This window comes from Accipiter gentilis, chromosome 22, assembly GCF_929443795.1.
Source record: "Accipiter gentilis chromosome 22, bAccGen1.1, whole genome shotgun sequence".
Lineage (NCBI taxonomy): Eukaryota > Metazoa > Chordata > Aves > Accipitriformes > Accipitridae > Astur > Astur gentilis.
Genome location: NC_064901.1, coordinates 7,442,741 through 7,457,817, shown reverse-complemented (window position 1 = coordinate 7,457,817; position 15,077 = coordinate 7,442,741). Strand labels below are relative to the sequence as shown.

Below are 15,077 nucleotides of genomic sequence, written 5' to 3'. Positions count from 1 at the left end.
TTCCAAGATTGTCATACGGTAATGCAGTCAGTCCCTCATTGTCCACGGCTATTTTATATTACCTGTGCAAGAGGTGGAGACGTAGTCCAGCTACCTCTGCTAGGCAGAGTGAGGCAGGCTTTGGCAGGGATCTTAGCTCAAGTGTGACACCATGGGAGTACAGTTACCGTATTTCCAGGGTCACATCCAGTCTAGCAGCAGTACAGCCACTTCATCGCAGAGAAAAGCTTGTGAGCAAAGCTAGGTCTCTGCAGAGCCAGCTCAGCTGTTCCAAGAAGAATATGGAAATACGAACACTTGCAATTTGATGTGCTTCTTACCTGTCTTTCTTCCCTGTCTATACTTCAGCATGCTACAATCCAGGGATCCTATGCCATTTCTTGTGAATCTTTTTATGAGGAAGATGAAAGATTTGACTTTGTGTAAATGCAGGATTCAATTCGAGGCTAAACTCATGATGACTATTTTTGCAGGAAATAAAAATATTTACAAGTGAATAAAATACACAAATATGCATTTGAAGCTTGAAGCCACTTAGGCTCATTAGCTTCCACACAGACAAGTTCAGCTATTGAATTTCAAAAGGTTACTTTACAAGCCCGGGCATGGCAACAGCCTTTCTTTTTCTCATTGTGCCTGCACAGTGGTAAGAGTTACACTCATCATTGAAAACTACAGTCTAGACAAAGAAAATTTATAACTTATCTCTGTATAGCTAGAAAATAAAATGGCATATAAAGAAATGCAATGCTGTTCATAAATAAAACCGTTCTTTTCTCTGTCAGCACAAGAAACAATTTATCTCAAGCAAAAACACAGATCATGCTGTCTTGCTTGCTTAAAGATGTGAAAGACACAGACTATGAAGTGCTTTATAAATCAAGGATATTATTCTAGTTAGCAACGTGTAATAAATATATTTGCCTATATATACATATTTGTATATATAAATGAATAAATATTTAAGCAGGCACTGCTCATTTCCTGCTTCTTTCAAGGCACTTCAGTCCTACTGTGTAGTGCACGAGTACTCTCTCAAGCAGCATCAACATCTTAACAGCCATTAAGTCTGTCAGTGCTTTACACTGGAAAAGTTATCTTGTAAAGCTAAAACCAGCACTATTAGGAGAATTATCCTGCCAGAGCACAAGCTGACTTCTCAGAACTGTCACATTGGAATATGCTCTATATGAATACGCTGTTGGAATAAGCTCTACAGTCTCATAACATGTTTCTAGATTTACAATTACAGTGTATTTGAGTAGTACTGTCTGTAATATTATGTCTAGTTTTAAAATTAAATATTTAGTTGAAATACAGTATGAAAATGCTAATGTCTGGCACTCTCAATCATAAGCATCCAGAACAAGCATCTATTATTAATGACACTGAATTTTAGGTTCCTTAGAGCCAATTTAATTGGAAAGAAGTGCATCATTGTGTCTATTTGGTATGGCAATTTTTACTAGATTATGTTAGAGGTATTAGAGATTAAAGTACTGCAGATATGGTATAAAAGCTGAGTTTTGATGATTTGCTATTTATACAGTATCCTCTTTACAGCTAAATAAAAAAAAATCAAGGATGTTGTGGTCATGATTTTGACTGAAAAGAAGATACTGTACACAAACCTCTAAATATACAGCTAAATTAACGAAAAGCCACCTGTGGGATGACAGTGAGATTTGGAAATAATCAGATAGTACAAACTACCAGATAATATAAGTTAAGTGGTTTTATATGCAAAGTTTCATGTAAGCATTTTGATACTTGCCAAAAGCCAATTAGTTTGAATGGTTCAGTTAGCTTTAGATGTCATGCCAATCCCATAATTCCTGGTTTCCAATTTAGTTTCCATTATATTCCTTCTCAGAAAAGCCTGCAAAAAACCGTACTGTATTCTTCCTTCTGTGGATGTAAATTAGGGTGTTTTTTAGTTTTATCTTTATTACAATTAAGGCCAAAGAAAAAGGAACATTCTCTGTGAGCTACATTGTACCTATTGCTAATTAGGATCGATTTCTAACATATTGTCTAATTAGGAATCATAATAAGGGGTTTGATTTGCCTACTAGAAGAGCTCTTTCCATAATTAAAACAAGAAATTCCATATGCCTTTTCAGAAGTGAAATTAGGATAAAAATCTTGTACATTTTAGATGTCTTTAAGATTCAATCTTCTAACTTCTTAAAATTTTTCTAAAAATTGCTCTTTTATTTCTTCATTCACTTAAGACTTTAAGTTTGTAAAATGGCTTTCTACCAATCTTTCAAATTGTTCTTCCTGGTTATAGCAAACTTCGGTGTGTGGTTTGCAGGTTTTTTGGTTTTTGGGGTTTTTTGGTTTTTTAAACTAGCACTGCTCTTACAAGAGATAGTGAGTGATATCCGGTGTGGACAGGCCTCCTGGTACGCTGGGTAGGTGGTAGCTGTTTCAGACCACTGGAAGTGCCTCCACGTGCTTGGAGTGCCTTGTAATTGTTACTAACTCATTGGAGGATCTACAAGAGCTTTCCAGCTGACTTGAAAATTTGCCGTTATGGAAAGAGGGCAGGAAGGTCATGAACAGCATACCACATGCAAGATAGACTACAAGGCTTCTTTTCCGTGTTTCTGAACCAAGCAAAAAAATCCCCACAAGCATTCATGGATTAAATGTTGGCTTTCATTGAACAACACAAAAGGGAACAACAGTGCTAATAAAGCAAAGTCTGGTAATAAAGAACAAGAGAGTTTGTGTCCTTTTTGCTGTCCTCAACAATGACTGATGGAAAGTAACTTCAAAAACATGTCACAGCAGCTCTTTAAGGCTTAGCTGCACTGATATAAAACAGCCACTTATCTTGAAAACTTCCTATCGTGCTATCAATTTTCGTTACAGAAAAGTTGGCACAGATGGTAGTTCTTCACTTCTGACCTGTTCCAGAAAGGAAAGGAGAGCATTGTCACCATATTGAGCATTTGATATGAGAGTAAAGAGTCTCACTATCCTTCATCAAATTCTATTATAGCCACTAAGCTTTAGTCAGAGTGAATGAGGTTAGCATTTTTGGCTTCAGCAAGTCAAAACATTTTGATTAAAATTTTTCTCTTGTGTTCTGCATCTCTATGCCGAAGGGCTGAATTTTTCTCCTGTGTGAACTTGCAGTTCCCTTTATTTATTTTGACGTCTTACATTGCAGTAGTTCATTGCTGCCTAAAATACATTGTGCTATTTATGTGGGGTTACACTTCGTTTGATATTTGAAACTTCATTATTTCAAGAATAAAACTTCTTTTCCTCCAAGAAATTCTTCTTTTTCATCTAAACTCTTTAGGAGCAGCTGATCTCCACCGAAGACCCTAACTAAGTCTACTGAGCTTAGTAAGAACAGGAGTCTTTCTGAAGAAGTCTATAAGCTGAAAAATCTTTTAAGAGCAATGCACCTATTTTCTTGTATAAACAATAAAAAGAGATTGGGCCATCAGAAAACAGCACTCAGACAACAAAGAACCTACAGCCCTGCAGAAGACTTAAAGAATTCTTGAAATTTCCTTGTTCCATGTCAAGAATAATTCCAAATCTTCAAACTAAAAATGAGGAAAGAACGAGTGGGACATATTCAAAGCTGAGCTGTCAGAGTAATAGTTTGGCTGCATAAAGCTTTGAAAACTCACTGTTTTCAAAAGGATAACCATTTTGCTGGAAAATTACTGAACTATTAATGCATTACCATTGAATTCTGTTAGTTATTTTATATTGTAGAACAAATTATGAAAGTTCTGATCAAATAATAGGAGTGGTCTTCTTTCTGCTTCTCCATGTAGCTGACGCCTTTTTTATCACATTCAATTTTTGTATGACTCGCATGAAATTATAGTAGGGGTTTCCTCGTAGCCAGTTAACTACTCTCTACAATGAGGTAAAAAACTGCGTAGTTGTGGCCAGGCTACCAGGAACTGGTTGTTTTAGGTACAGCATAGTGTCTATGTTCACCATGAGTAAAACGTCCTTCTAGTTGCATCCTCAGTTTTCATTTGCATGTGATAATTTGAACTTGTTAGAAATGCCTTTAACTTCCATTTAGTATATATGGCTTACAGAACGCAAGAAAATACTGAGTGAAGAGAGTAAAAGAATAATAAGCAAAGGTAGTTATCTAGATGGTTGCAAAATATGTCCTACATACTTCCTTTATTGCAGAAAAAGTATATAGTTGTGAGAAGAGACCTTATAAGTATTTGAAGGATGTTTTAATAAGTCTTCACTCTTCCACTTCACTAGATATGAATATATAATACATGATGAGTATCCTTAGTATAAAGCTACCTCATCATGTTTTCTCATTTCTTTGTGATCTTAAATGATCAGTGCAAGATAAATATATATATATCATTATTGTAGTCCATTTGAAAAATGCTTGTTGTTTTTCAAAACTTGCCTCTACTACCAGTTGTTTGACTAGGTTCTCATATGGATTTGGGTTTTAGTATTTTTCCCATTTTGTCAGAAGTAGCTAGAATCAAAAACTGCTACTGTAGTTCACAGTTACGTGCCATCTACCTTCTTGCATGAAAAACTGCTCTAGAGTACCTGTGCGACACTGTCTTCCTGGGTGCAGTTCAAAACCAGATTTCAGTAAGTACAAATATGACTTTTTCTATCAAGTTCTAAATTTTTTTACACACTATTTTTTTAAAATTTAGAAAGTTAGGCCTTTATAAAAAATAGTATGCTTTAACATACATAAATGAAAGTTCATATGGTTGCTCGTTGAAGAAATCTTGTACAGTGATAACTTTCATGGGCAAAGTCTCTGAACATTGTGGGCTTGCCAGATTATGGGGTGTACGAGAATATATTTCTTATTCTGAAGGTTTCAGAGGGTTTCCAGGTCGTAACTTTAGGCACATTACACAGTGGAACCAGTGGAAGTTCAGGAATCTGAAAGCAACACTGAGCTGCAGATGTCACATCACTTCCCACACCAAATTAGTTGCCATATTCAGTTTGTATATGTGGTTTCTTAAACAAATGAGATTCGTGCATCAATTTTACTGATGCCAGAAATATCCCAGAAATGGCTAGCCCATTTGTTTACATTATACTCTTACAGTACAGTTCTGAGGTGCTTCATTTTACTGCCATAACTTCTCCTGTGGTTCTCTAGTTCCATCCTACCCCAGACCTTATGGTAGAGTGTTTTTGTGCATCAGCTATCTGAAGCTTCCTGAGTGGACTAAATACTGCCTTGCATTTAAGAATCTGGCCTGTGGTGAATGCTGTGACCAGAAAGTCTTTTTACATTAAAGTACTGATTAAACTTCATATGGGAAATAAACATTTGAAAGCAGTCTGTCTTCTCTGCAGCCATCCCCTCAGGCAGAAAAGGTGCAGCCTGGCCTAGGTTTGTAAGGCACTGCAGCTGGTCCTGGAAGTGAACGGGAATAGCTTCCAGCAGCAACTGTGCTGCTTCTTGACAAAAGGATCCTTTTGCTTCTTCCCAGTATGTTTGATCTTTTGGCCCCAGCAATGGCCCATATGGCAAAACAAATGCAAGTTGCTGGAATCCTGAGATGCGAGCTTCACAATTAACATTTCAGGCATTGTTACTTAGCCTGAAGTGCTTATATCTTATTCCCTTCTTCCTTTCTTCTTGCTTATTTTTCGTGCAGATTGATAGTCAACCAATATACTTGCACAAGAAACAACCTAATAAAACACGTCACGTAAACTACTAATAAATTATTACAGAGCAGCTCCATGTCTGTTACAATCCCAGACAAACTGTTACTATTTTAGCAATTCTGTCAAAGAACTGGTGATTTGATATCTATTTCACATTATTTTGGAGTACAGGGTTATAACAATGTGGCTCACTGACTCCTGAGATAACAGAATACAGTAGAAACGTGCCTGCTTAGATTTCACCAGACTGGATATTTATTTTCAAAACTTTTTTTTGAGAATTTTGTAGTAGCAACGTTTGCACAATAGAAAGTGGATCATTCTTTCTTGCAAGTGTGTCAAGACAGCTAGGCTCCTGTAACACCTGAAAATTTCCATTGAAGAAATCTGTTTGAAAACAGGGCACTCTCAAACAAAAAAAAAAAAAAAGGAAAAACCACAATATTTTTCTACAGGGAGAACACTTCTGCCAAGTTAACAGCTTTCCCATATTCCGACAAGTTTCTGAGAATTTTAGCAAAAGGGAAAATGAAGATTACTGACTGGAATTTTGCAATGATGAAAATGTAGCTCACTTATAATAGAATAAATTAATCAAATAAAAACCAAGCTGGGAAAGGGAATAATGTGCAGAAAAGGATGATGCACCAGAAAAAGTTACTATCAGTAGTATGTGTATTGTCATGAGGGAAGAGGGGAGAAGTTTACTTTGAGGACCAACATATTTCCAAGCTGTCAGTGTCAGCAGAAGGCAGGGTCAGTGATCTTAGAGACCTCCTGGTAGCTGTTTTCCTGCTGCACTTTGCATTCTTGACCTGGTAAAATGTGTTCATTTCCCCTAGCCACTGAATGCCACAGCGACACCAACTACAGTACTTTAGCACTTCAACTCACTTTCTCACAACTTGTGATTTGCAGTGAGTCTAGAGCTTTCTGTAGCAGTGGATTTTGCTTAGTCAAACTCTGGATTCTTCGTGTATGGTTGTTTTCTTTGGCTTAATTGTTTACTTAAAAACAGCTGTGAAAAAAGTGAGTAGCATTTGCTCTTAAGGTTTCACCAATAATCCAAAACAGAAAAGAACAATTTTATCCTTATTATAACACTGTTTGCGGGTAGAGATGAAAAACTATTTCTCTTTGAGAAGTCAGAGTGCATTTTAAAGGAAAAATACCTTTCTGAAAGCTGCAAATCTTTGTTTAGCAATAAAAAACATCTCTTTTGTGCTCTTTCTCTATATATAAGCATAAAAGGGCAGTGTAGAGAGTGAGTTTAATTCATAATTTTCAAGTACATTTAAAAAAAATGAATCTGAAAATTCTTTGGCAGGTATTCAGATTTTTTTTCTAAAGAGAAGAATTTGTATGTTCTGATTGGAATCTTTGTCTTCTGATGAATTAAAATGCACTCAAAAGAAAGACGAAGTAGATAGACATTTTCTTAAGTCATAGATTTTGTTTTGTATGTACAGCAGTCATAAGACTCAATGACAATCTATTTTTCCTACTGAGGTTTTACTGCAAGATCAAAGAACAGAAATCTGCAGTATAGCTTCTCTGTCACTGATATTAACTCTAGAGCAACATATTGCAACATTTCATCTTTCAGTAATTTCATGTACATCCTAACAGAATTTGTTAAAGAGCAGAGAAAAAATATTTTTTAAAGGCAACACCAAAGCCTAGTTTTCATTGACTCTTGAGGGTTTGTTTATGCACTTTGTCTACTGCAGTGTTCGCAGTTCAGGCTATTTTAGTTGACATTGAGGGCTATGAACAGGCTGATGGATTCAGCAGCTGCAAATTGCAGGATCAGCTGTCTGGAAGACTGACTGAAGCGGGCAGTTGGCAGCCAAATGGGTACAACCCCTGTAGTCTTAAGAAATTCCACAGTCAGTGCTACAGGGTAGCCCATGAGAGGATGACAAAATCTTTACCTTAACACCACTACGAAACTGTATAAAAATAAAAATGCTTAGTGGATGTGTGAGATTAATGATTACAAGAAGTAGTTTTGTAAATGGTGGTTTCTAAAAATCAGGCTATAATAGCTACTGATGTGAAACTATGTACTAATAAAATGGGGAAGGATTTCCATGCTTATATTTGTAGGCTGTATATTGTTGCTGTTGACCTGGAACTATGCATATTTAGAAATAGATGCCAACAGATAAATGCTTTTTTCTTATTACTTAAAAGTGCATGGTTTATTTTCTCTCCTGCCACTTCTAGTGAGAGCAACTGGCACGCATGAGAGCATTTAGGTACTACGTTGTGATACTGCTGTTCTTTATTTATGAATACAAAGCATTAAAAGGGCACATGACAATGTTCTGGTTTTGCTCTACCTAATGCTAAATCACCTACAAGAAGTAAGGAAGAATGAGGACAGTGAGGCCATGTTGTATCAGGTCTTGACATTGAGCCTCAGTAAAATCAGGAACTTAATTAACATGACATTTTTGTGCTGTCTGAACTGCATTAATTGTTACAGAAAATTATTGAATTCACAGCTGTGCTAGATATAATTATTTCATTTTGCTGAATTATATGTAAATCTAGACATCAGGTACAGTAGTAAGAAAATGTTGTACTAGATAATGCCAACTGGATTTGACATTATATTGTTTCCTCCCAATGTACTTGTTTTGTGCCAGGCAAGGGTGAAGAAAAGATGCAAGTAAATAGGCTACAGCTTTATGAATGCTCTTCTGCTGAAGACTAATCAACACTAATTTAAATGCCAATTTCTATACACCAATTTATATGCCAAAAGTGATAATTTCTTCGTAATCATGTTCTCTTGATAAAGGGCCTTTACATGCCTAATCTTCTGTCCTTTGTGCAGCCTTCACCTTCCCATCATCATGTGACAGTTAAAAAACCAAGAAAGGGGATATCAACAGGGGCCTAAATTCTTTTTCCCAAATTTTATGTAAGATAGACTTCCTGCAAACCCAGGTCTAATCCATTTTATCCAGGAACGTGGCCTGTGGTGAAATGAAATCCAATTCTTTTGACAATGGCTACAGACTCAGCAGAAACAGAATTCACCCACCAAAATGATGTTACGTGATCCAGGAATGTCAGCTTATGGCTCCTAAGATTTTTTTCAAGAAATACCCAATAGACTGATATATAACTGTGTGCCATGCATGCAGAGTCTGACATACTGGGGACTGCTGATCAACTGCTGGTTAGCACACAAGTGGTTAGTGCTTGTTCAGCAAGACTGTTGCATTGACACTACCACTCTTTAAGCACACAGTGAATCCAGCCTACTCTTGTCTGTCTTCAGACTTAGAGTGCATGTGCAGGTGGACTGCACAGCATATATGTAATATTGAACTGGACATATTGAACTTGTGCATGCATTGTAGAAATTTGCCCGGGACTTCTGGACGTTGACTAGCTGGAGCTATTAATAGGGCAGTTAAATCACTTTAAATCTATGCCTGGCCCTGTTGCAAATGAAATCAGACTTCCTGAATGGTTCAGTCAGATTTTCATCTAATAGGAAGAGAAGAAAAACCAAACCAAACCAACAGCCCTAAAGATCATGTAATGTCAACATACTTACCAGAAAAGAAAAAATCCTTTCTATTTTCCCATAAAAGTAAAGACAAGACTACAGTAACATTTCAATGCTTTTCAGTCAAGTTTCAGTTGTAGTTGGATAAATAAATAATCATAACCTTTTCCAAAACTTGGAAAAGATTTTGCTGAGAGTTTTAGCTTTGTTTGTGTGTATCTGTAGAATTAGATTGGCACGCTAATACGGTAACTAGAGCATCCGTTTACTCACCTGGAAGTGTATGGATATTTGAAGCCCTGAGCACTTGCAGCCCTACATGGGGCCAGGTGAGGCTGTGTTTTGTACTTGCAGATATAGATGCTGGTTGTCACAACAAAGGGACTGAGGATAGAGGGGAGAGCTACTATTCTCTCAAGGCAGCCCCAAAACGCTGCTGCTTGAAACTCCAATGTTTTGTGCTCATCTCTGGCATTTCTGAGAGCTACTCCTGCAGGGGACCTTGATTTAGCTGTCAGTGCTTTATTAAAATGAGTAACTACCAATAGTACTCAACCATAATAGTTTCTCAAGGGCTAATATTGTACTATCTGTTGTACTAAAACTATCTGTTATTTGTTTGTTACATGCATATAATTACATATTCAATAATATGACTTTACTTTCAGACTGAAGATGTCAAATCTGAACTGATAAAAATTACTGCAATGTATTATTAATTTAGAAAGAATCACCTTTACTGATTTTCTTGCTATTCTACTGCTGTACAGAACTACAAGAGTATCATCAGAGACATAAGGTTTCATTGTAATTGTCTGATAGAATTGTTTTGATAGCAAATTTGAAATTAATCAAAATTATCTTGTTTATTCACATTTTTATTGATTTTATGCATATACTACCCTTTACCTAATAAAGACATCTCTGAAGGTTTGAATTAAATTAATTTCTTTATGTTTTTTTAAAAGATATGTGTTGGATTTAAATAAGTTATTAAGTCACTTTTAAATATGTGCCACAGATGTAGGAAAAAAACCTTCTAGGTTCCAGTGCTAATATTTTTTCAGTATTTTAATCACATTTCCTTACTTGTTTATAATATGCTTTTTACACAGTTTTCAGACAGAATTGTTAGAAAAGGGTGGTGTTCACTCAATAGTATATGCCTAAATATTCTTTAGTCTTGTGACTTATCCTTTCACAAAGAAGATTAAGACTAGATTGTAAAGATTTTACACTGTATGCAGCACAGTTTAGAAATCTGGAACATTAATTGTTAAATTTAGAGGACACCATCCCATCAAAATCTTAGATTTATAATCTGGTAATTTACATTTTCTTTTCTGCTTTCTCAACACAACTGTTCACAGCTTCTCTGTGTTCCCACTTTCTCCTTCTCCACCCATCTTCTGTTCGAGTCCAGAGTAAGACTATGCAAAAGTTAGCACCCTCTCATCACAGCAATCAGCAAAATCTCAGGAATAGTTTATCCACAATGAGTCTATCACATACTTTTGCCCTACTTGGCTATAGAGGCTAGATTAAAAGGTAAATTCTGTTCAAAAGAATTTTGTTGATGATGGCACCGATCAGATTCTTTGCATTTTAACTGGAGCAGGGAGGGGGAGAAGCAGAGAGGGAGACTGCTTGTGGCAATCTTATCACTTTCATTCCTATTGCTGTCATCTAGGATGTCACTGTACAGTGTTGGTTTTCTGCTTCTGGTTCATACGATCTTGTTGTGCCATCCTTCTTTATTGTATGCTATCTCTGCACTTACTGAGCAGTCCTGCCAAACAGGACAGCTGCTGGTTCAGTTGCTGTAGCATTGCCATAAATAAAAAAAAAAAATAAAAAAAAAATACAGAACCCTGGATGTATTAATTACATTATCTTTCCTCTCTGAAATAACCTATTCTGCATTTAATAAAAAGTAGATTAAAAGTAGGGCTGATCCATGGAAGGACCATGCCTGTAGCTAAATATCTACTTTATTTTTCCATTACAGGATATTTGTGAAGATATATCTGATCATGTTGAACAAATTCATGCTTTACTAGAGACTGAGTTTTCCCTGAAGCTTCTGTCTTACTCTGTCAATGTGATAGTCGATATCCACACTGTACAACTACTCTGGCACCAGCTACGTGTTTCTGTTCTGGTTCTGAGAGAGCGTATTCTCCAGGGACTACAAGACGCCAATGGAAACTACACCAGGCAGACTGATATTCTGCAAGCGTTTTCTGAAGAGACTAAGGAGGTATAGTAACTAAATTAAATTTTGAGATTTTAATCTGTATTTGAAGCACCTCATCCCTGTTGCACATCTAAAATTGCTAGGATGACAATTTTAAGGATGGCTTACTTGTCTTCTAGATATTTTGCTAATTTTATGTTTTAAGTGTCTTCAGCTGATATGTGTTCTCATTGAACCAAATTAAAGCAAGTACTTTAAGGTCAACTTTCAGAAGCGTCGTGCTAGTGGCTAGCAATGTTTTCTCCAGATTGAAATATTTTTCCTAAAGGATTGGAAACACTTACAAAGGTGCATCTGGTCCAAAGTCCTTGGTCTGTTCGCTTGTGAATTTAAAGTTCATATCCAATTCAAACTTCAATTTTTATGTACAATGAATTCTTTAATGAAAAGCAAAGACATTTCCCTTCTTGCATACACAAACCTGAAGCTTACACAATGTTTTCCAAAACTTTCCAGACTAGTTCAATATTGCTTTATAGCAGAGAGGATGGACTTTAATTTGTTTGAGTGGTAATTCTGCAATATGCCTCTAAACAGTCACACGTTTTTTCTGAGAAATAATGCATGAATCATACATTTTTTATTCTAACAGGGTGTCAGATTCACACTATCTAAATGGTTTGTAAATCTGGATTCATTTAACTAAAATGTTTTTGTTTTCCTTTGAATTCATTATTACTAAATTAGCTTAGTTAGAAGGACACTACTGGCCTAATTTTTAAAGCTGAAAGAAGATGCACATTTTCAACAGTTAGGGTAATTAATGGTTAATAGAAGATACCTTAGTGTGTAGTGGATTCTTCATATGCTGGAAGTCCTAAGTTTAGGATAAAATGCTTGTTTTAGATACATTTACAGAAAGAGACCTCTATATCAATGCAGTGAGATTCTGCAACCTGTGTTACAGAGGATGTCAGAAGTCCCCTAAACATGTCCTGAGTTTCAGATCACTCAAGTTTAAAGAGAATGTGTGCATTTCTCTGGTCTCTGTTGGGTTTTATATTTATCTTTGCACATCAGAGTTGGTGGTCCTGAAATCAATGCTCAGGTATGCCCAGGTCCACCTTCTACGCCCCCTCTTCCTGATGTATACATACCCAGTGCTTCAGTTTCAGTTTCTGCTTTGCTGTTACTGGTTACCCTTCTCTGGCAAGTCTGAAGGAAATCCACACTTGTCTGAATATCCAGAGTGGTGAATTAGGGTGAAGTCATTATTTTATGAGCATTGTGATTTCAAGACATAAGGAAGGGGCAGATTCAGATACTAAGAAGCAGGAAACGTCCCATCTGGATCTGATTAAAACTGCTATAAAAAACGTCCCTCCAATACAGGGGAGGACTCACTGGGGAAGGATATATTACTTTTCAGTGGGGAAAAAACATGTTGCCAGGTAGGCTTATGTGGTAATAAACCCTCAAAATATCCTGACAGGATTCTTTTTTTCGACCCCAGCTAAAACATAAATAGTATTTGATAAAATTAATGGCTAGCAATAGCAGGGACACAATATTAATATTAAGTTTCTGCTCTAATGCCTGAATTGGTTCCCAGAAATTGCTCTGCAGTTTTTAACCTTCAGGTATTTATTCAAGATTTTCATCGGGTATAATGGCAGTGACTTTATTTGATGAAAATAAATACATAAATAAAATGTAATGTAGAGACAATGGTATCTACTCTTATCTACGTTTTTTTTGTGGTGTTTCCCCCATGTACTTTCCTAGACAGGACTACATTGTGGGACTAGTAAGTGCTTCATGATACAAGTATTATCTATTAGGGATTTTCATGCATATGTGAACAGTGAGACTGTTTGAGCAAACCTAGAAAACTGCCCATATAGATAACCCTTCCTTGGAGAACCATTCTCCTAATTTTCAGTACTCCTTGGGGATTATGAACCATGAATGACAGTTTATTTTTTTCTCCTAAGATTGAGAAGTCATCTGGTTTGAAACGAATAGAAGGAAACTTTCACACACAACAAAGACTTCTATTTTGGAATTCACTACTGTAGGACACTTAGAAGTGGAAAGAAGTTAAAAAAATAAATGTGAAAACTAAGCAAAGATAGGAAGAATTATAACCTCCAGATGCTCACTGGTAGAAGCTGGGAGTGAGGGTAGAAACGTTCTGTGTGGAAGGGCCATGTACATATACCCATGTCTTATAGCTCAGCTAGTAGAAAATGTTTAGAACTGATGCAGAGAGAGGATACTGGGCTAGACATAAATTTGATCTGAACCAGTACAGCAAATGTTATGCTTTTCTACAGTCCATGAGCCTATCATTTCACAGAATGTTTGGCTCACTCCTTAAGTCAGCTGTCTTCTGCATATCGGTGAAGAGCGGCTTTGGCTGCCAATGTTAACTGAAGAGCTCCATGGAAGAAGTGACCTGCCAAGGTTTCTTTCGTGTTCAGTCAGACAGTCTCATCTGGATACCATTCACTGCTCTCTCAGTTCGGAGACTGCACAATCATAGCGCAACAGTCCCGCTTGGGCTATATTTACACTGTAGCTGTAACGCACATAAATGTGCACAAGTTAGCCTCAACATAATGAACAGGGATAACACTGGTTGAGTGGCTACCAAAACATCAAAGTGTACAGCACAGGCTCTACTGGCTTGGTTAGCAACCCAGCTCATTAACTGGGCAGGCAGTAACTGCACTTTTGGCTATCTCAGCAGTGCCATACTGAATAAGATGCCAGCAGGAAAGGGCACAAAAAGGTTCATGGCTTGGAGGAAATAGAGGAACCAGTGAGGCAAGCTGCCTGCCATGTTGGAGAAGTCAAATTCAGAAAATACTTTTTTTAATAAAAAAATTTGGAGAGTTAAGATTTTGAAGGACAATTTCTCCTCCAGGAGTTACCCAGAGACAGATAAGAAGGAGACAAAAATGAGTTCTGTACAGCCTGAGTTCTGTCCAGCTGAACCCAACCTGTGAGTTTTATTTCACAATTAATAAAGCCAGAAAATAGGGAAAGGATCAGTATAAAGCTGTGTTAAAATACCATGAATCCTGATGTTCCCAAACAGTTGGTAAAGTCACAAAAGACATACCTTACAAATTAAATTAGTTTATTTGAAAAAGTAAAAGAAAATGCAGAATTGTGCTGGTTTAAATATAAATACAAGAAGGTATTGGAAACAACCTACAGAGCCTTACAGGAAGCATTACTATGTGAAAAGGTACAAATTTTTTTAACTAAGGTATTCCTATTGGTAGCCAAGCAAATAACTAAATATAATATTTTTCTGAAATAACAACAATAATAAAAACTTGGTAATACTGGCATTAAATAATGCTCCTCTGAAGCACACGTTTAAGAGGCTGCTTGGAAAATGACCAAACAAGGTGGTTTAATGCATATGATTGTAAATTTTATTAATGTTAATAAACACATTTTTAAGAGACGAAGGAATGGAACTCATTACTCAGGAGAAATCAAGGCCCTTAGGGCCTTGGAAAGGGTTTTGATTTATATATGTTTTACAGTTTCTAATCTTTTCCTGAGATTAGAGGGAAAATGCAGCTGTAATACTGATCATTGTTTAGTAGTTATTTTCCTTAATAAATGCAGCTCCAAAATCTAAATTTGACAGATTTATAGAAACTT

The 15,077-nt window shown here is 36.5% G+C and overlaps 1 protein-coding gene across 2 annotated transcripts in view; it reads left to right on the top strand.

The window, feature by feature from the left end:
• Positions 1 to 15,077, top strand: part of AKAP6 (A-kinase anchoring protein 6) — a 291,172-nt gene that overhangs the window by 84,143 nt on the left and 191,952 nt on the right. For both annotated transcript variants that reach the window (XM_049825778.1, XM_049825777.1), the window contains exon 3: positions 11,205 to 11,456. In XM_049825778.1, the coding sequence (XP_049681735.1) occupies positions 11,205 to 11,456 (252 nt within the window). The remainder of the gene's footprint in view (positions 1 to 11,204; positions 11,457 to 15,077) is intronic.